Here is a 20,158-nt window from a genome sequence, read left to right on the forward strand (position 1 = left end):
CTTTGGCTCTCACCACATTCTCAGCAACCGACCAGGGCCTGCTGCGCATTTTCTCAACAAATCACCAGGGCCTTTGCTAAAATGTGAAGTCACTGTTAATGACACAAGTGACACCAGAGAGGGTGTGCCCTGCTGTAATGACTTTCATAAGACAGTTCTGGATCTTGGTGGCCAGCGAGGCCTTTGTGGGTGCCCAGGCTGGCATGGAAAACCTGTTGAACACCCGTGGTGAGGAGGATGGTTCTGATTTGGATGATGGGTGACTGTTCGATCCAGTGTGAGGGATCAGCCGGGTGATAGAGCACCCTTACCAGGTTGCTGGGAGGGGAAAGGTGTTCTTTTTTAAGCAGAAGAACTTCTGGAACTTCCTGGCTGCAGTGAAATACTTGTTGAGCACTCACAGCCAAGACAGTCCATGGCTTCACATTCATCCAGTGGGGGTGTGTCTCTGGGCCCACTTCTGCCTTCCAGAACCCCAACTCCTCGTGTCCTCACGGGGCCTGGCCCAAGGCAGCCCCCTAGGGCTCAGCTGCTTGGTCTCCAGTCTTTAGTCCTTTGCTTCAGCCTCCGGGGAGGTTCTGCTGGCTCCTTCAAGGGTTCCTGGCACTGGCCCGTCGGCAGTCTGTCCAGTCTATGTGAGTCCCTGGCGAGCCTGGCTCAGAGCTGGTTGAGGGCATAGGCTCGGGCTGTCCTGAGGGCAGCTTCCAGGTCAGCCGTCGTTCCGGTGCCCTGAGCCACCACTTGAGAGCCCCAGGCCTTGCCCCCCATGTGGCTGCATACCGCCAGTGCCCAGGCCTCTGCTGTGAAGGCTGGTGTGGTACCCTGGGAACCAAGAGAGAAGGGGCAGTGATGCAGAGCAGCCCTCCCCACCAGCGCTCACTCCATCTACCCCTTGAGAGTGGCATCACAGTGATTAGTCAGGAGACAGGAGAGCATGGGGCTGGGAAAGCGTGTGGAGGTTACTGAATGTCTGCTACTTGTTTGCAAGGGATGTGTGGCCTGGATGGTCATAATTAGGGACCCCCACGGTGCCTTCTCTGGTGGGGGGCTGTGGTTAGGGAGGAGACGGCCCTGTCCCTGTCTTGGGGTGTCCTCCTAGATCACCTCTACCCAGCCTTGGACGAATCAAAGGTGTGCAACTGGAGAGCTGGACCAGGATGGGTGGGTGGGGCTGCTCTCCTCCTTCCCTCACCTGGGCCACCTGACAGGCACACAGCACGTGCCCCAGCGGCTGGGGGCTGAGCAGTAGCACAGACGTGCGAGGCGCCCGCTCACACAGCTGCCGCACCACCTTCACCAGCACCTGGGCAGGGAAGGGCAGACAGTGAGCCCACAGCTCTCTGGACTCCCAGCTACCTCCCAGCCAGGACCTTCCCCTCCCCAGACCCTGGGGCCACCCCCAGCCCCCACACTCACGGAGAGGGACTCAGTGGAGACTGTGTCCACAATCAGGGGCCCCTCTGAATGCCGCCGCAGCAGCTCCTGGGTTTTCTGTGCAGCCTGCGGGGCAGGAAGGACGGCACGGGGATCAGGGTGGAAGGCAGCCGGGCCCCACTTCCGAACCGAGCCCCCGTCCAGAAATCCCCTCCGCCAGCAAAGGTCTTTGGCTTGGAGGAGAGGTGCCAGGGGCTCTGCCTCAAATGGCCTGTGTCCTTCCTCTCGTCCCTCACCTCGTCCCTTTCACCACAGCTCCAGGCCCCTACAAATAGGCCACTGAAGGTGAAGGACTAAGGCTGGAGCACAGATGGACGAAAGGGGGTGGGAGGAAGGCAGATCCACGGTCAAGTGGCACTGGGGGCTGAAAGGCGTAATCAAGTCAGTCAGCTTCCTAGAGGGCGAGTCTGAGCCAGACTTGGGAGTTGAAGGACAGATACGGTTTGGCAGAGAAAGAAGTGGGGGAAATGGCCTGGTGATGGCACCCAGCTGGCAGGAGAGACAGGAGCTGCACCCCACCCTCTGCGTCAGGCCCCGTGCCAGGTCGCGAAGCTTCTCCGTGTGCATGCTGGAGTGCCTCTGCCCCTCGCCAAGTGTGCTGGGTACCTGCCCCCGTGGGTACAGCCGAACCTCCTCTCACCTGCCCCGTTTCTAGCTTCCGGATGGCAGTGTTGGCACGTCGCTGCAGCACCTTCAGTGTGGCCTGCAGCTCCCGCCGCTGCCACTGGGGCATCACCGCAGTGTCCACAGCCTAAGGCCACAAACAGTACATCAGCCGCGCCCCTCCCAGTCTCGGAGCCAGGAGCCAGCAGAGCAAGGGAAGAGATCACACCCACCACATCCCACCCTGCAGACAAACAACAAATATCTAAGCCAGCAGGAGTCCCAGAGGAATTGGGGGAGAGACCGAGGCATGGGGAAGAGGGCCAGGAGAGAGTGGGGAACAGCTCTGCGGCAGCAGTGACCCTCACATCAGTGAGTCGTCCCATGTCCTTGGATAGTCGCTGAGCCTCCACCACATCCTGGCTGCCCCGACTCAGCCGTTCTGCCGCGGCTCCTACCTCCTGGGCCAGAGCCTGGCCCACCTCTCGGGCCTGCCAGGAGGGAACGGGATTCTCAGGGCTGCTCGGCTTGCTGTCACCTCCCCAGGACAGGGGGGCTCTCAACCCACTGCTAGTCAGGGCCAAGACAGAAATACTGAACAATCAGGCCCAGTCAAGGCACCAAATAATCACAACAGATGCCAGCTGTTGGCAGCGCACATGTATGAACACTGGTTCTGCTGCTGGGCATCCCCCGGCCTGAGAGTTTCGGCCATGTGTGCTCCCTTCACCCCCCCCCCCCCCCCCCACCCCCCCACCCCCCCCGCCGTCCAAATCCGGTGGCCTCCTGGACCCTGCCGGCATGCCAACCTGCTGGGCCTGCTCCCCGGTGACGGCCAGCAGGCGGGTGGTACCCCTGGAGAGCTGGCGCTCCCCAACGATGACCAGGTCCCCTACAGCCCCTGTGCGCAGCAGGTGCCTGTAGGCAGAGGGAGGGAGAAGGAAGTCAAGGGGCATGGTGGGACAGAAAGGAGCAACCTAAGCTCCAACCCGGGGGCTGGTGGCTCCAAAGACCAAAGAAGGGTGAGGATCTCAGGCCCCGGGCTGGGGCAGGCCGAAAGGAGTGACTCACGTCCCACAGCACAGCTCCACAGAGGTCTGCAGCGCAGCCTGGGAGGCGAGGTCCAGCGCCTCAGCCACGGGCACCCCCACTGACACCACCCGCACAGGGTCTGGGTATACCTGAGGAGGAGAGGGGACCAGTCTGTTCACCAGCCCGTGAGGGGCAGGCAGTCTCACCAAGGGGCCTCCCCAACTCACCTCATCCAGGGAGCGCAGGCCAGGGACGTGGGCGGTGCGTGCCAGGGCCACCTCCTCCATGTACACGGCCTCATCCTGCCCCACGGCCTCCTGCACCGTGCCCTCCACTGCCCGGAGCTGCTCTGGGGTCAGTGGAGCCTGGTGGGGTAGGGGGAAATGGACAGACCGACAGGCAGTCAGCTGCGTGCCTGTAACCAAGGCAGTAAGAAGCAGTCCGTGTTCACTGACTCTCCTGCGGTTCTCAAACAGTGGCTAGCACCGAGCAGGTGCTCAATCAACCTTTGTGGAGTAGACAGTTCTTTTCCTTAGAATGCTGTTGGGAATTGCAGGCCTCTCATCAGGCACTAAAAATTGATGTAACAGAAAATGCTGTTCTGTACCGAGGGAGCTCACCACAAGGGTCAGCCTAATGGAAGAGAAACACAGGATGGGGTAGACGCAGGTACAAGGACAGAGCTAGATGTGCGAGGAAGGAAGGGTGACAGAGAAGGGAGGGCAGCTCTGCTTGAGCAAGAATGTCTTGGGTGACAGCGGGAACAAGGAAGCTGGGTGGCCGGAGGCTTCAGAGGCTGTCTAACCTGACCCCTCGCTGGTGCAGGATGCCGAGATGAAGATGTCCCTCACGGCCTCACAGTGACTGAGCGACAGGGAGCCTAGGTCCTTGGACTGGCCAAACTCCCCCTCCCACCACCCCCCTCCCCTCCCAAGCCACCAAACTACCTCTTTTTAAGCCTTTGTCTTCCTCACCTGGGTGGCCACGTCGAAGCGCAGCCGCTCGGGGTTGAGATGGGAACCTCGCTGCTCCGTGCCGGGGCCCAGGGTCTGCCGGAGTGCCCAGTTCAACAGGTGGGTGGCCGTGTGCTTCTCCATGCAGCCTAGACGCCAGGCCTGAAACACTTTTGTCACCCAGAATCCTGGGGGGTAGGGAGAGTCAAGAGGCTGCAGGATATTCTAAATATCAGGGCTTGGGGCCTTACCTCATCTACATGTAGCTGCACCTGGTCCCCAACCTCCAGGCCCTCAGGGGCCACAGCCTCGTGCAGGATGAAGCCTCCACAGACCTGGGCCCGGGGCACTGGGAACAGTACATCCTGGGGAAGGGCAGGGGCCAAGGCACTGGAGCAACTGCTTGTAGCTTTTCCCTCCCCTTGGCTCCCTTCCCAGGTCGGGTCTGCCTTCTGCAGAAATTAACTTGTGTGTGTGTCTGTGTATGGGGGCTCACCTCCTGTCCCACCCGCACCAGGTAGCCTCGGTCTGAAGCCTGACCCCCCTGTTCAGCGTAGAAGTTGGTTTTGTCCAAGAGAAGGCCACAACGCTGGCCTTTCCCCACAGAGGCCACAGCTGTCCCGTCCTCTGTATACAGCTGGAGCACCTGCGCCTCGCAGGTGCCAAACTCTGCCAGGAAGAAGAATGGTTATCGGTGCTGGGCAGGGGTGTGGGCCCTGGGCCGTTGGTCTGTACCTTACTTGAAGCCAATGGGCATGTAGCTGGTGGAAGGGCACTTTCAGGGGCCACAGTGACCCCTGGTGGCTATAACCCCCTCGCCGCCCTCCCCACCCCCCCACCCCCGCCCCCCATGAAATGTATAGGGCTGGTAGCAGCCCTCACAGATGTCCCTCTGTCCCTCCCAGAAACCGCCAGGGACGCTTGTGGCCACCAGCCTCAGTCCAGCCTCTCACCATAACCCCCGCTGGGTCGAAGAGAGTAGTTGTACTTGGGACTGTCGTCAGTTGGGGGCACCCCTCGGCGCTGCAGCTCCCCCAGTGCGTGGACATTCAGCTGCAGTCCCCGCTCCTGAGCTGGCTCGGCCTGCCGTGACCGGTGCTGCAGGATGGGCGCATGCATAGGGAAGGGGTACACGGACAGTGCAGTGGGACCTGAGCCTCCACAGAGCCCTGCCCCTGCCACACAGCTGTGTGGACTCTGCAGCCCCTCTGGAATAAGCCCTCGGGGCTTGGCTGGCTGCTAGAGACCCTGGGCTGGCTGGTGAACCATCCATCATGCAGGGTCTCAGGATGAGGCCCCCTTCACCCACCGCTCCCCTCTCTAGGAGGCTGTGCTGGCCTCTCCCCATTCCTGGTTCTGTTCAGTCCACTGTATTAGAGTTCTCCTCTACAGGCTGTGGGTGGGGCCTGAGGTGAGGGGACAGACCCTGTCTCCTGTTTCCCTCAATAGCTGCAGCTCCTCTCCCAGGAACTCAGGGCTGGGAAAGGGACTGTCCCAACAGAAGCCTGGGCAGGGGTGCCCCAGCGTGTACCTGGGCCTCCTCCTGGGCCAGCCGCGCCAGCCCAGCAGAGTCCAGCTGCACCCCCTTCTCCTCCAGCATCAGCTCTACCAGGTCCAGGGGGAGCCCCAGGTTCCCAGACAGCGATAAGGACCAGGCCACTTCAGCTTTGAGGAAGGAAGACAAAGGGTGTTCAGAGGGGAGGGCAGGATAGACTGAAGGGGAAGAAGTGAGGGAGAAATAAGGGCCAGGGCTTTTCCAACCACACAACAGCCACCGGGTACCAAGCACAAGTGTCCTCTTCCTACACCCGGTAGGTCCAGGAGAGGGGTCAGGCTTTAGGCTCAAAGGCCAGAGCCGAGGGTAGCCCAGGAGACTCCCTTGTCATCTGTCATCTCAGAGGAGAAGGGAAGCTCATTCTCGGGATGAAGCCGGCCTTGGAAAGCAGAGACTGGTGGCAGGGCCAGCTGGACAGAGGGGAAGTGGGGAGAAGGAGGGTGGTGTCCCGCCACAGAGAGATGTGGGTGTTGGAGACAGTGCAGGGAGAGGGACATGGGGAGGAGGGTCTGCATGCTAGGCACACGCCTGCCTCAGAGCTCTGTCCTCTTCCTGCCTTGGTTCACCTGAGTGAGCCCCTCACACCTTGGCCAGACCACTCACTCACCAGGGAACAAATCAGAAGGCCCCAGGCGCCTCAGGGTCTGATCGATGATGTGCCGACCCCGCTGCAGGGAGGCCAGGAAGGCTGCCTCGTCCTCTGACACCAGGTTGACTATCTGAACAGGGGGCAGGGTGGGACTGGAGCTGAGCCTCCTGGAAGGGAGAGCCGCTCTCCACCCCTCTCTCCCCATCCAAAGCCAGTACCTGGGCTGAGTGCTTCCGCAGTTCTGGATAAGCATCTCCCTGGGGGAGGCAGAGGGCTGAGAAGGTGTGAACGGCAACCTCCCCACCCTGGACCTCCCTGAGGACACCTGCCTTGGAAGCTCAGCTCTGGCTGATGGATGGCAGACTCAAACAGGGAATACGGACAGAAGGGGGTCCCAAACTCAGAGGCTCAGAAGCCAGGGCAGGGAGGCCTCCTGAGGGCTCCCTGCTTTTTGGATTCAGTTTTGGCTCTCTCAGCCTGACAAGACCTGGGGCTGGCCATTTAGGGTGGGGAGCCTAGGCGGAGAGCACCGTCTAGGCTCAGTGGCAAGCTTCCTGAGCACCTGGGGAAGCCCAGAAGAATAAGTTCTGCCCTCACCAGGGTCTCCACCACTACAGGCACCAGGCTGCCTAGGAAGCCAGGTGGTGCCCGCAACACCTCTGTAGAGAACCGCACAGCTCGACGAAGGATCCGACGAAGCACCAACCTAGAGGGGTTCAGAAGCCAGATAAGAACCGCCTGCAACCCTTGGTCAGCAGTATGGAGAGTGGGGAGGACGAGGTTCAGAGTGGGTGCTCTCATCTCAGAGCCCTCTCCCTTCCCCCACTCCTCCTGACCCACCTCTCCCCTGCAACACCCCCCACCCCCCCGCCCTCGCAGCCCCTGCCTCTCTGTGTAGCCCCTGCCAGACTCACGGGGCACCCGACATTCCGGGGCAGACACCGTCGGCGATGCAGACGCTGAGTGTGCGGATGTGATCAGCCACAACGCGGTATGCCATGTCTGTGAGCCCCTCGTCTGCTGCTCCTACCCGACCCAAGTAAGGGGGCACCCCGCAACCCTGGAGAGTGAGAGACAAGGAGACATGGCTGCTGGTCCTGCCTGAAGTGGTCCGGGTGGGGTGCCCTTCATCATCTCTAGAGCATCTGCCCTCACCCCTAAAGCTGATCACATCTGGAATGACCTGGTTGGAGAAGCTTCAAACATAAAAGGGAGTCAGTCCCTGCCCTCCCAGGGCCACATTCAGCACTCACAACAATCACAGCTGTGATCATTTACTGAATTTCTACCATCAGAACGGGGAGGGTGCTTGAACGAAGCGTTGCCTAATATCCAAAACGTCCTGCTCTGGGAGGTATTACTAGTCTCGCTTTAAAGAGGAAACTGAGGCTCTGAGGAGCTAAGTGGCACGAGGCCACATAACGCATCAGGAGCAGATCTGAGATTTGCACTGGCCTGACTCCACTGCCCACACCCACTTCTCCAGCCTTTATGGGGGGCAGGGAGGGAGGTGTAAGCTGTGCCTATGCGTAAGTGCTCCAAAGCAGATGGCTGATTCATCCAGCTCTAAACCTGTCTCTTCCCTAAGCTTCCTCTTCTCAATTAACAGTCCTGCCATTCACCACACTGCTCAAGTCAAAAACTAGAGAGCGAGCCTTGGTTTTTATTTCCCTTCCTCATCCAGTCTGTCACTGGGGACTTTTGCTCCTGTCCTGCCTTTGTGAGATCTTTCAAATCAATTACTTTTCTCCACTTCCACAGCTACCAGCCTCAACCATGCCCTCCTGTCTCCTCTCTTTACTAGGGAACAGCCTCCCAATTGGCTTCTTAGCTTCTCCTAGGTCTCCCTCCAGCTCATCCTTCCAGCAGCAACAAGAGGGGCCTTTAAAAGTGTCAATCAGATCATGCCCCTCCCCCACGCAGAACCCTTTTCACTACACTTAGCATAATAAGAGCCCCACTTTGGACTTCAAGGGCCCAGAAGGTTGGACTTCTGCCTTCCTTTCTATGGTAGATTGTTTGCAAAAATGGCCACAATCCTTCCCTCTTCAGTGTGCTTGCCACTTTACAACGAGACCACAGTAGCTTCCCATCCAAGGATAGAATCTATTTCTCTATCCCTTGAACCTAGGCTAGCCTTGCAACTTGCTTTGGCCAACAGAATGAGGTGGAAAGGATACTGTCCTGAGCCTAAGCCTCAAGAGACCTGGTGTGCTTCTGTTCTCCTCCTTGGAACCTTGCTGCCTTGGGATGGGAACAACCCTAAGCTAGCCTGCTGCTTGACAGACACACAGCCTGGTCACCCCCGTTGCCCCAAACAGCCAGCCAGCCAGTCCTTGAACTACAGCTGCCTAGCAGCTATCTACAGGTGTATGAATGAACTCATAGAAGACCAAAAGGTTGACCCAACAGAGCCCAGCCACCATGGCTAGCTCACAGACTCATATGCTGAATAAATGGTTGTTATTTTAAACTACAAAGTATTAGGTGCTTTGTTACACAGCAAAAGCGCAGTCACACATTCTCCAGCTACATCCCAGGTGATTCTACTCTGGCTAGCTCTAGGCCACCTTTGTGTTCCTTTCCTGCCTCAGGGCCTTGGTACCTGCCATCCCCTCGGCCTGGAATGAGCTTCTTGTGGCTGGCTCCTCCTCTCTCAGGTTCCAGCTCAGAGATCACCTCCTTGGTGAGCCTTCCCCAAACACTTCATCTAAGATTCCTCTCCACCGTCCCCCGTACCCCCACCACAGTTACTATCATCCACGTTTACTATCTGGTCACAATCTGCAATCTGGTTCAAATCTGCCATCTTGTTCTTTAATACACTTACTTATTTACCTCTTAGGCTACAATGTAATCTCTTCTACTAAGCACAAGGGACTACACACAAAGTAGGCACTAAACACCTATTTTTTGAAGATGCGAAGGAAGCAAGGATTTGGGAGCAATATCAGGTAATAAATACAAATCCCAGCCTCATGTCTGACCCTGCTATCCTTGGCTGGGCAAGGTTTCCACATGCAGGAATACTCGGAGTTCTCAACAAAGCGCCAGCTTCTGGAAGGGAAGAGGCCGGCTCACCTGCTGAATGGCGTCAAGCAGCGGGGAGAAGAGATCAGTGTCGTAAGTGGAGCGCGTGCCTTGCAGCACGGCCACCAGCCTTTCCAGGCCCATTCCCGTGTCCACGTGCCGCTGGGGCAGGGGCTGCAGGCTTCCATCTGCCTCTCTGGCCAGGGAAGGTGTGCAAGGTGAGGCCCCACATGGGATTACTGGGGTGAGGCAGATGCCCAAGTGCAGCGGAGGAACGAGGAGGGGCTGACAGTGGGAGGAACCAGAAGGCAGTATCCACCCCTCTCCCACAAAGGCAGACAGTGATGGCCTTGGGTCCTGTACACTGTCATAAAGGGTGATCTCCACCCTCACCCCTGCTTGGGCCCTTGCCTGGACCCACACATCCCCTTTCTGGGACAGAATGCTTTGCCCTGAGAAAGAGACATGTCAAGGCTGGGAGAAAATCTTAGAGACCACCAGGCTCCGTGCCATCCAGTGATGAGAGAACAGAAGCCGGTGGACAGCAGTGACTAGTTGAAAGTGTTACGAGCAAAGACTAGGGTTAAATCAGTTATTACCTGAAAAGTGTTTAGAAATGTACCTGGCACACAGTAAACACCATTTAGATGTTTTTTTTTTTTTTAATAAGAAATGGATCAAAGTCTCCTGAATGCCACCTTGCCCACTTCTGGCCAGGGATTTTCCTTCTGCTTCAGCACCCCATTACCTGTTGTGTTGAATGAAGACCAGATTCCATAGCTCCACCAGCTGGGGGGCTCCCCCTCTCCCAGCCAGGTCATAGTGGATCTCCGTGCAGGGCCCACAGGGGCCAGTGTTCCCCATTTCCCAGAAGTTCTCTTGTGGTCCAAAGGAAAGCACATGACTGGCACACACCCTGACAAGAAAGCCAGGCGGGTGGTAGGGAGACAGACAAACCTGGAAGCCAGAACCCTCTCTGCCATGAGAGCCTCTCCACCAAGCTCAGCAAGAGGAGAAACAGGGCTGACCCCAATCTGTTCTGGGAGCAGATGCTAAGACTCTGATGACTGATGCTGGTACTCTCCATTTGCCAGTCCTCTTGCCCTCTGGAAGTGGACACAAGGGGCAGAGGCAGACTTACCCTAAGCTGAGCCAGATGTCCCTGCTCTCCAGGTCTGGGTCCAGCCCTGCCTTGGGGTCACCACCAAAGTAGGAGACCCAGAGCCTGTCTTCAGGGATCCTGTAGACCTGAGTCAGCAGTTCCCAGGCCATGCGGCATGCCTCCTCCTGCAGGGGAAACCCACATGGGGTGGGAGGAGGAAAATGGTGAGAAGAGGGCCCCGCTGAAGCACCAATCAAGCCACATGAGTTCAGCCCTCAGCTTAACACAAAATTCCACTGCCCTCCTTGTTTCCAGAACAAACCATGACCATTTCTGTTTGAGTTTTTTTCCTGTCCAGAAAACTTCACCCCTCCTTTAGATCCTTTCCTTCAAGTCCCACTCTCTCCATGAAGTTGTCTTTCCACCCTAACCTGGGATGATTTCTAACTCCTGCATTTTAGTATTTGTCTGACCATTTATTCATTCAACAATTACCAACCAGCCATTAGGCAGGAGGCACAGTCCTGGCCCTCACACTTACAATCCAATTAGGGAAGTGAGACACAGTCTCATCATACTTGTTCATCTAGCACTTTGCCTTCCTGTGTAGTATGAGCCCTGTCCAAGCAGGGCTTAGGAGTGGAGACAGGACTCCTCTTGAGCCCCTTCTTGGTTGACCACTGACCTTTTTTCTAACTCTAGGGCTTCCTGGAGACTCACCTTAAAATATTCACCCCCAAAAGCCCAATTGCCAAGCATCTCAAAGAAGGTGTGATGGGAAAGGTCTCGGCCCACATCCTCCAGGTCGTTGTGGCGTCCTCCAGCCCTCACACATTTCTGGCTGTTGGCCACACGTCGGAAGCCTGCCATTTCGCTTCGTGGATCCACGGTGCCCAGGAAGATTGGCTTGAACTGGAAACACACGAAGATCCCAGTTCTCACTCCCTCCGTAGACGGGAGAAGTGGGGAGTGGGGTGTTCAGAGTGAAGGCTGACTGTGCCCCTGAGAGTGTGGTGTGGTCTTGGCTAAGGGGCAATCTGGAAGCCTGGAGGCACCCATCTCTGATGTGTGTGGAGCAGACAAGAGGTAAATAAATCAGGAAACAGAGATACTCTGCTAGTAAATTAGGCAACGTAAAAGGAGGACTATGTTGGTGGCGGGAAACAGGGCACTGAATGGCTTCATCCTTCATGTCAGCTTCTTTAAACCACACCCAATAACTTCAGTATAAAACCAAGACCACAGGGCACTGGGCATGCCTCACAAACTCAGCATTTAATAGCCTCTACGTTTGGGGTGCTTGGGTGGCTCAGTCGGCTAAGCTTCTGACTCTTGATTTTAGCTCAGGTCATGATCTCACGGTTTGTGAGTTCAAGCCCTGCATCAGCCTCTGTGCTGACAGCATGGAGCCTGCTTGGGATTCTTTTTTTTTTTTTTAATTTTTTTTTTAATGTTTATTTATTTTTGAGACAGAGAGACACAGCATGAGCAGGGAAGGGGCAGAGAGAGAAGGAGACACAGAATGTGAAGCCGGCTCCAGGCTCTGAGCTGTGAGCACAGAGCCCGACGCGGGGCTGCGAGATCATGACCTGAGCCGAAGTCGGCCACTTAACCGACTGAGCCACCCAGGCGCCCCAAGCCTGCTTGGGATTCTGTCTCCCTCTCTCTCTGACCCTCCCCACTTGCTCTATCTCTCTCAAAATAAAAATAAACTTAAAAAAAAAGTCTCTACGGTTAACCGATTCCCCCCTCCTTGCTCATTTTACAGGTGAAGACAAATCTAGAGAGGGTAAGTGGTGCTCAAAGTCAAAAGCTTAGAGAATACAGTCTAGCACATAAAATGTGCTCAACAAACGTTTATTTAACGAATTAGTTACCTTTATTTACAGCATGAATAAATGAAGCCAGACTTCCCCCACCAGTCTGCCCCCAGAGAACTCCACACTCTCCATTCTTGGACCTAAAACTAAATCCCAACCCAAGCTCCGAGGTCGGGCCCTCCCCAAGCCCTAACTTGTGCCCCCAACGACTTAGCCTAACAACAAACGGCCCTTTCCTCCAAAGCCAAGAGCTCCGCCCCTCCCTTCTTTTGCCCAATCCCGCAGCGCCTTTCTCCCCGGAAAAAAATCACAAACTCCGCCCCCGCTCAGGGTGGCTCAGCCCCCACCTGGTTCATGCCCGCATTGACGAAAAGCAAACTAGGGTCGCCGCGGGGCCGCACGGAGGCGGACGGCACCAGTCGGTGGCCGTGGCGGTCCCGAAAGAAGCTCAGGAAGGCGTCCCGAACGGCCGTGGCCGAGGCTGGAGGGGGCTCGGATGAGAACGGCCGACGGCTGAGGCCCCCCCACAGAGGCGACCTTCGAAAGGCCCGCCGCAGTCGCCGAGCAGCAGCCGCCATCGACGCCGCCATCTTAACTCGGGGCAGTAACTTCACGGGGTCAAGGGGCGCCGCGGGGATAGAAGGTGGCGTGGAAAGGAAGCCGCGCTCTTTGTACAGCGGCCCCTGGCGGTAGGAGGACTCAAGGCAGCCTCTGCCGCTCGGGTAGAAGTGATTGGGAAGGGGACGTCAGCAGTAGACCTAGCTAGCACAGCTGCCTGGCACATAGTAGGCCCTTAATTCATTCGTCATTAAACAAATATTCATTTAGAAGCTGCTAGTGCCAGGCATTGTTTTAGGCTCTTAAGGTATATTAGTCACAACAAAATCCTTTAATAAAAATCCGTGCTCTCCAGAAATCTATATCATAGTAGTAATTGTCACGTTTATTAATTAATTTTGCAAGGTTACAACTGGAGTTGCAGTGAACAGGCTTGGATTCAACATCGTGTGTGTGCGCGCGCACACACGTGTGTGTGTGTGTGTGTGTGTGTGTGTGTGTGTGTGTGTGTTTCCAGGCTGAGGGAAGAAGGCAGAGTGCCAAGGGAGGTAGTATCAGCATCCATTCAAGAAGCATTCAATAAACATATTGAATATCAACTATGTGCCAGGCACTGTTCTAGGCACTTGCCAATGCCCTTTGCCCTTGGCATTGGAAATGACTGTTTTGTTCTTAGGGATTGAAGCAGGCCCCTTGGAACAGGAGCAAATAGCATCTGCTTCCTTATTAATTGCTAAATAACATTGGGTCTTTTAATTTGCCTGGGGATTAGAGGGAATCCAGGTTGTCAGGGCAGGATGAAGCTGTTGACCAATAGCTGCAGAGATTTCTCTCTCTCTAAGTTTCCCAAAGCCCTAGGGTTTTGTGTGCTTTGCATTAGGGTAAGAGAGGTACCTGTTCCACCTCCCGCTTCTGTCTTTTTCTCCGTGGTGACAGCTGTGACCATGATGCCAACACAGGCCCTTGTGGGTACAGCCAGGGCCCTCATGGGGCTTCTCATGATAACCTCTGCTCTTGGCCTGGGAAATTAAACAGGTGAAGAAGAGAACTCATGAAGGTTAAAGCGGAGCAGCAGAGCTGAAATCAGTGTGGCCACCTAGTAGGCCTCAGCCATCCACATGGGCTCTTTTGGTCATTCTTTATGAGTTATGTTATTTAGGGACTTTTGAAAAATGGTTTCCTTGGGAAATGTGTAGTCTTTTTGGACTCGAGTTTCCATAGCAATGGTGAATTCTCAACTTTGTATTCTGACAGAGCATAGCATCTATCCCATGATCCTCTGTTTCTCCCCTTGCCCACGTAAATTAAAAGTGTTGTTTTGAAAGTGTGTTTTGCCTGTTTTGGTTTTTCCAGCGTTTTTGGAACAGGAACCCAAAGCCAGATGGGGATTTCTGTGAGATTGATGATCTTGAGACAAGACTGTGAAATTCTTCCCCAAACTGGGATGGGAGTGTTTTGCTAGAGAAATCTAGCTGGGGCCTCTAACCAGTACTGACGTCAACAACTTTCTTTCACTTTCAGATTTTTCTCAGAAAGTTTTTGTATTATAGTAGGAACTCCATGTTTTTAGACTAATGTGGATCTAGTGTGGAGCCATGGATTATGTTTTTCAAACAGCTTTATTGAAATATAATTCATATACCCTACAGTTCACCCATTTAAAGTGTACAAGTCGGTGGCTTTCAGTACATTCACGGAATCATCGTCTGTGAATCATAATTACTTTCAGAACATTTTCATCACCTCCAAAAGAAACCTCATGCCCTTTAGCTATTAACCACCCCCATCAGCGGTAGGCAACTACTAATCTGTTTTCTGTCTGTAGATTTGCCTATTCTGAACATTTCATGTAAATGGAATCACACAATACATGATCTTTTGTAACTTCACATAGCATAATGTTGACAAGTTTCATCTATGTTATAGCATGTATCATGGACTTTTAGAAATGCATTTTATTTGAGTTGTTTTCTGTTGGAGGAAGGGTTTTTCCTCTATCTTGCTGTTTTGTCCTTGCCATTAAAAAATGGTCATTTTCGGGGCGCCTGGGTGGCGCAGTCGGTTAAGCATCCGACTTCAGCCAGGTCACGATCTCGTGGTCCGTGAGTTCGAGCCCCGCATCGGGCTCTGGGCTGATGGCTCAGAGCCTGGAGCCTGTTTCCGATTCTGTGTCTCCCTCTCTCTCTGCCCCTCCCCCGTTCATGCTCTGTCTCTCTCTGTCCCAAAAATAAATAAACGTTGAAAAAAAAAATTAAAAAAAAAATGGTCATTTTCTTTTGTTTAAGTGTGGTATTCTCTGGTAAATCTGTCTCCCCCCCTGTGAAGCAAAGTGGTTCTTTTAGAATTGTGATGTGTCTGTTCTGATTTGCCACTGTCCTCTGATGAGGAAGTGAAACTTAAGGTCTGCAGTTTCCCAAGACAGATATATCTGGGGAGAACTCACCAGACTGAGAAGTTACTGACCTGGGAACTTCTCTCAGGAGTACTCATCATCCATCTTAGTATTTGTAAGAATTTCATTTTGGGGTTTAAAATGCAAACTGAGGGGCGCCTGGGTGGCTCAGTCGATCAAGTGTATGACTTTGGTTCAAGTCATGATCTCATGGCTTGTGGGTTCGAACCCCGCGTCAGGCTCTGTGCTGACAGCTCAGAGCCTGGAGCCTGCTTTGGATTCTGTGTCTCCCTCCCTCTCTGCCCTTCCCCGGCTCATGCTCTGTCTCTCGAAAATAAATAAACATTAACAAGTTTAACAATAAATAAGTCAATAAATAAAAAATAAAATGTAAACTGAGTCTGTTTACTAGGAGCTGTTCAGCTGGGTTTGGGTGCTGCCTTCCCTGGGTTTGGGATTGCCCTTGTGTTGTTTGACTTACTTATCTTGGCAGGCCCAAGGCACCCATTCTTTGAGCGTTCTCTTTTCACCTTGTTCATGAGAAGCAATGCCTGCCCTTACTCTGGGAATGGAAATTGTTCCTCCTGATTTCCCCCTTGGCTTTGAGAGCAGGAACCTGAGGTCAGTGATGCATTCTGTCCTGGACTGATGGTCAGAGGAGACACAAGGGAATTTTTACCCTTACTGAGCATAGGGAAGTCAGCTTTGGGAACTTCCTCATCATAAAAGCCATCTTTTAGTGTCAAGGTTAAAAGTTCAACCTGTAAGAGGTATTCCCAGTTTGATGTATTTGTTTACGGCTTTGCCCTGTCTGGATTGTGAAAGCAACGCTAGTCAAATGTCTATATGCATAGGGATTTACCGGGATCTTGTTAAACCTGCCGACACGGACTCAGTAGGTCTGGGTAAGCTCGCAATTCTGTCTTTCTAGCAGGCTCCTAGGTGATGCTGTTGCTGCCCCTTGCCTCCCAGACCATACTTTGAGCGACAAGAGTGTGGGAGAGGACTTGTGGGAAGAGTTGGGACACAGACTTTTGCTTGGGGCGGGGTCCTAGGGCTTGGGTGCTTCTAGGATCTCCCCTTCCTCTCGGAGCAGCTTGGTGGAGCCCGGAGCTCCCCTGCGCATGCGTGCTCGCTCTCATGCTCTTCAGCCTGCGTCCACCTGAGAGTGACTGCTGCGTCTGCCTGTTGCTAAGAGACGCGGAGGTTGAGGGGACCAGCGGTGGGGGGATGGGAGGGGGGCGGCGCCCACGGGAGCCGGGAAAGGGCATGGGGACGCAGGTCCTGGGACTCCAGGGATGGGAGCCTCCTGGGATCCAGAATTCAGCGATTTAGTGGACCCTCAGTGTTGCAATGCCTGGGTTTGTCTTTAGGCATTTTTTTTTTTTTAATTGTCCCATTTTAAATGGTTATAAGTACGAACGTAATATTCTCGAGTTGCCTCTTGGCCAGGAAAATCTGAAATACTTTCTATCTGGCCCTTTGGGAAAAAAAATGGCCAACTCCTGTGTAAGAGGTTTGTTTTGTTTTTAATCTTTTTTTTTTTCTTTCTAAATCACATAATAAAACACAGACTTAGAAAAGTCAACCAAACCAAATGAATAGCTTAATTATTATCAGAAGGCAGACATCTTTGTGTCCACCACCCTGACTGCAAAATAGAACTTTGCATCAATCCCAGGCACTCTACCTGGACCTACCCAGCCATTTTCCTCCTTCCAAAGCTGGCCACTACCCTGACTTTAATAGTTATCACAATTTTGGGTGTCTTTATAGTTTTATCACCCAAATATACATCCTTAGATGTATTTTATCGAGACAGAGAGAGAGACAGAGAGAGAGAGCGAGCGAGCTGGGGGGAGGGGGAGAGAGACAGAAGCCCTTGTCAGTGCACTGTCAGTGCAGAGCCCTTGAGCTCAGGAACCATGGGATCATGACTGAGACCATGAACTGAAGTGAAAACAAGAGTCGTAGGCTTAGCCAACTGAGCCATCCAGGTGTCCCTTTAGATGTATTCTAAAAACCTTACTGAAAATGCATTTTAAGTCTTTTTATCTGTGGATTCCCTCTTAATTTCCTTCTTTTCCTTACAGTGTGTGGACTTTTTCACAGTCTGTTTTTGCTGACTTCATATTCAATGTTCAACTCACATTCAACATGTTCTTCTGCCCTCTCTTATTTCAATCAAATTAGCACCTGGATCTAGAAACTTAATCAGATACAGGTTCGAATCCCTTTGGCGAGAGTCTACATGGTAGAGGGTGCTCTTTAACCATGCTGATGTCTGGTTATCTTTCTATGATCTTAGCAGCCACATATACATACTGTCTCTACCTGTTAATTCATTGGAGAGTGCAACATGGTGACATTCACATTCTATCATCTCTTTTTCATTTATTCTCTATAAAAGGCTACCTTTTTTCCTCAATTTATTTAAAAAACATCTGTCTAAAGCAAAATAATTTTGTAATTGTATCATTCTGTTTATTGCTCCTTTCCCTTTTTTTTTTTTTTAAATGTTTTCTAATGTTTATTTATTCTTGAGACAGAGACAGAGCGTGAAGAGGGGAGGGGCCGAGAGAGAGGGAGACACAGAATCCGAAACAGGCTCCAGGCTCTGAGCTGTCAGCACAGAGCCTGACGCGGGGCTCAAACCCACGAACTGTGAGATCATGACCTGAGCCGAAGTTGGACGCTCAACCGACTGAGCCATCCAGGCGCCCCTCCTTTTTTTTTTTTTTTTTTTTAATGTTTATTTCTTTTTGAGAGGGAGACAGAGCGCAAGTGGGGGAGGGGCAGAGAGAGAGAGAGAGAGAGAGAGAGAGAGGGAGACACAGAATCTGAAGCAGGCTTCAGGCCCCGAGCTGTCAGCACAGAGCCCGACACGGGACTCGAACCCACAAACCCGTAAGATCATGACCTGAGCCAAAGTCAGACGTTTAACCAACAGAACCACCCAAGTGCCCCTTACTCCTGTCCTTTTTGTTGTGTATGTATGTCACACATATGGTTATAACATAAAGGAGGGGGCGTGGTTGTGGACCTATATGGTTGTAAAGTTTTTATGAAGTAGAATAATATTCAGTCTAGGTGGACTCTGAATAGTTAAGGATATATATTGAAATCCTTAGAGCAGCAGTTCTTAAAGTGGGTGATGGAAAGACTTTGGGGGAATCCCCAAAACCATTCAGGAGGCCTGCGAGGTCCTCGTTTTTCCAACAACATATGTCAGTAAGGTTGCATTTTCTTCATATATGCCAACCCAAACAGCCTATCACAACAGATTGAATGTCAAAGTCAGTATGAGTATCCATCTGTCTTTTATTAAGCCAGGCATTAAAGAGATTTGCAAAAACAGAAAACAATGCCTCTCTTCTCACTGATTTTTTAAAATATATTTTTCATAAAAACATGTTATGTTAACATAAAAATATTTAAATCTTTAAACATTTTTCAGTTTAATTTCATAAATCTGCATACTTCTATATCTCTTCCATAAAAACTCTTTGGGGATCTCCAATACTTTTTAGGGATGTAAAGGGACCCTGAAACCAAAATGCTTGTTAATTGCTGCTGTAGAGCAAACACTCAAGAATAATGGGACAGGCAACGCTATTCACAAGAGCCAAAAGGTGAAAACAATGCAAATGCTCATCAGTGGAAAAATGGAGAGACAAAGTGTGGGATATACATACAATGGAATATGACTGCCTTAAAAGGAAGTACAGATACATGCTACCATGTGGATTATCCTGGAAAACATTATGCTAATTGAAAGAAGCCAAGCACAAAAGGCCACGTATTGTATGATTCTGTTTATATGGAGTGTTCACAGTAGGCAAATCCATACGGCCAGCTAGATTGAAGGCAACCAGGCGAAGAGAAAGGGGAGAATACGGAGTTACTACTTTATGCATATGGAGTTTTATTTTGGGACAATAGAAATGTTTTATTTTTTACTTTTTTTTAAACATTTATTTTTTATTTTTATTTAAAAACATTTTTTTAACACTTCTTTATTTTTTGAGAGACAGAGTGGGAGCAGGAGAGGGGCAGAGAGAGAGAGAGAGGGAGGCACAGAATCCAAAGCAGGCTCCAGGCTCTGAGCTGTCAGCACAGAGCCCGATGTGGGGCTTGGGTTCGTGAACTGTGAGATCATGACCTGAGCCGAAGTTGGACACTTAACTGACTGAGCCACCCAGGTGCCCCAGTATGTAATAATAAAAAAAAAAAAAAAAAAAAAAAAATCTAGGGAACACTTCTCAAATTTGCATGTAATCCTTGTGCAGAGGCCATGCTATTCTCTGTATTGTTTTAGTTTTAGTACATATGCTACTGAAGTGAGCACACAGTGTATGATTAAAAAACACAACACTGGGGCGCCTGGGTGGCTCAGTCGGTTGAGCTTCCGACTTCGGCTCAGGTCATGAACTCGCGGTCCGTGAGTTCGAGCCCCGCGTCGGGCTCTGGGCTGACAGCTCAGAGCCTGGAGCCTGCTTCCGATCCTTGGTCTCCCGCTCTCTCTGACCCTCCCCCGTTCATGCTCTGTCTCTGTCTCAAAAATAAATAAACATTAAAAAAAAAAAAAAACACAACACTGAGCATGCAAGAAAAGTTGAACTATTTTTGATAACAAGAGTAAAGAGGGTGGAAAGTGCTTTTTAAAAGAGCTAAACAAATAGAGTGTAGTTGATCATAAGCACGCCAGAGTGTTGAGGAATGGAGTGTCCTGCTATTTGCAACTTACTCTGAATTGCACCAAAAATAGAATGGATTCATTGATGGAGGGGATAGATGTGTGATAAGGGGATAGGGCAAATACAGACAAATGTTAACAATTGTAGAATCTAAGTGGTGAGTATATGAGTGCTTACTGTATAATTCATTCAATTGTTCTTTGTGTTTGAAATTTTCACAATCTTTTTTGGGGGGAAGTTTTTATTTGTATTGTGCAAGGTATGCTGGGAAGGAGTGAGAGTCCTTTAGCGGATGGGGACCTGAAAGGCTGAGGGGACCCCTCCAGCAATTTAGAGGCCTCAGGGGGAAACTGAGGAGGGCTAACTGGCCTGGAATTAGGATGCTGGAGGCAC

General features: G+C 52.2%; 1 protein-coding gene and 1 non-coding gene across 5 annotated transcripts; both read right to left on the reverse strand.

Moving 5' to 3' along the window:
• Nucleotides 1-118: 118 nt before the first annotated feature.
• Nucleotides 119-12,945, reverse strand: AARS2 (alanyl-tRNA synthetase 2, mitochondrial). 4 transcript variants are annotated; one of them, XM_045498416.1, is made up of 22 exons: nucleotides 12,466-12,943; nucleotides 11,019-11,210; nucleotides 10,338-10,483; nucleotides 9,945-10,112; nucleotides 9,248-9,392; nucleotides 7,081-7,226; nucleotides 6,764-6,872; nucleotides 6,385-6,423; nucleotides 6,185-6,296; nucleotides 5,554-5,687; nucleotides 4,976-5,120; nucleotides 4,519-4,691; nucleotides 4,274-4,387; nucleotides 4,044-4,184; nucleotides 3,297-3,434; nucleotides 3,109-3,218; nucleotides 2,847-2,955; nucleotides 2,406-2,528; nucleotides 2,075-2,185; nucleotides 1,417-1,500; nucleotides 1,193-1,303; nucleotides 119-822 (listed from the first exon to the last, which is right to left on the reverse strand). In XM_045498416.1, the coding sequence occupies exons 1-22, from the start codon at nucleotides 12,706-12,708 to the stop codon at nucleotides 658-660; spliced, it is 2,958 nt and encodes a 985-aa protein (XP_045354372.1). In that variant the 5' UTR covers nucleotides 12,709-12,943; the 3' UTR covers nucleotides 119-657. The 4 variants fall into 4 exon arrangements, with proteins under 4 accessions (XP_045354372.1, XP_045354375.1, XP_045354373.1 ...); XM_045498419.1 differs by lacking the exon at nucleotides 12,466-12,943 and adding an exon at nucleotides 12,176-12,381; XM_045498417.1 differs by lacking the exon at nucleotides 1,193-1,303 and having other exon boundaries at nucleotides 12,466-12,945.
• A 6,367-nt stretch (nucleotides 12,946-19,312) lies between these two features.
• LOC123610017 lies at nucleotides 19,313-19,416 on the reverse strand. The gene has a single exon (XR_006718055.1). It is a non-coding gene; the product is annotated as a U6 spliceosomal RNA (small nuclear RNA).
• Nucleotides 19,417-20,158: the final 742 nt, after the last annotated feature.

Source organism: Leopardus geoffroyi, chromosome B2 (assembly GCF_018350155.1).
Source record: "Leopardus geoffroyi isolate Oge1 chromosome B2, O.geoffroyi_Oge1_pat1.0, whole genome shotgun sequence".
In the NCBI taxonomy this organism is placed as follows: domain Eukaryota; kingdom Metazoa; phylum Chordata; class Mammalia; order Carnivora; family Felidae; genus Leopardus; species Leopardus geoffroyi.

Bases quoted from the DNA above. Each gene is read 5' to 3' on its own strand.
- AARS2 (XM_045498416.1), bottom strand. From the start codon at position 12,708: ATGGCGGCGTCGATGGCGGCTGCTGCTCGGCGACTGCGGCGGGCCTTT. The intron at 3,219-3,296 runs GTGAGTTGGGGA...TCTCCTCCTCAG, and splicing joins GCCTGCGCTCCCTGGATGAG to GTATACCCAGACCCTGTGCG. The intron at 823-1,192 runs GTGAGGGAAGGA...CTTGGTTCCCAG, and splicing joins GTGCCTGTCAGGTGGCCCAG to GGTACCACACCAGCCTTCAC.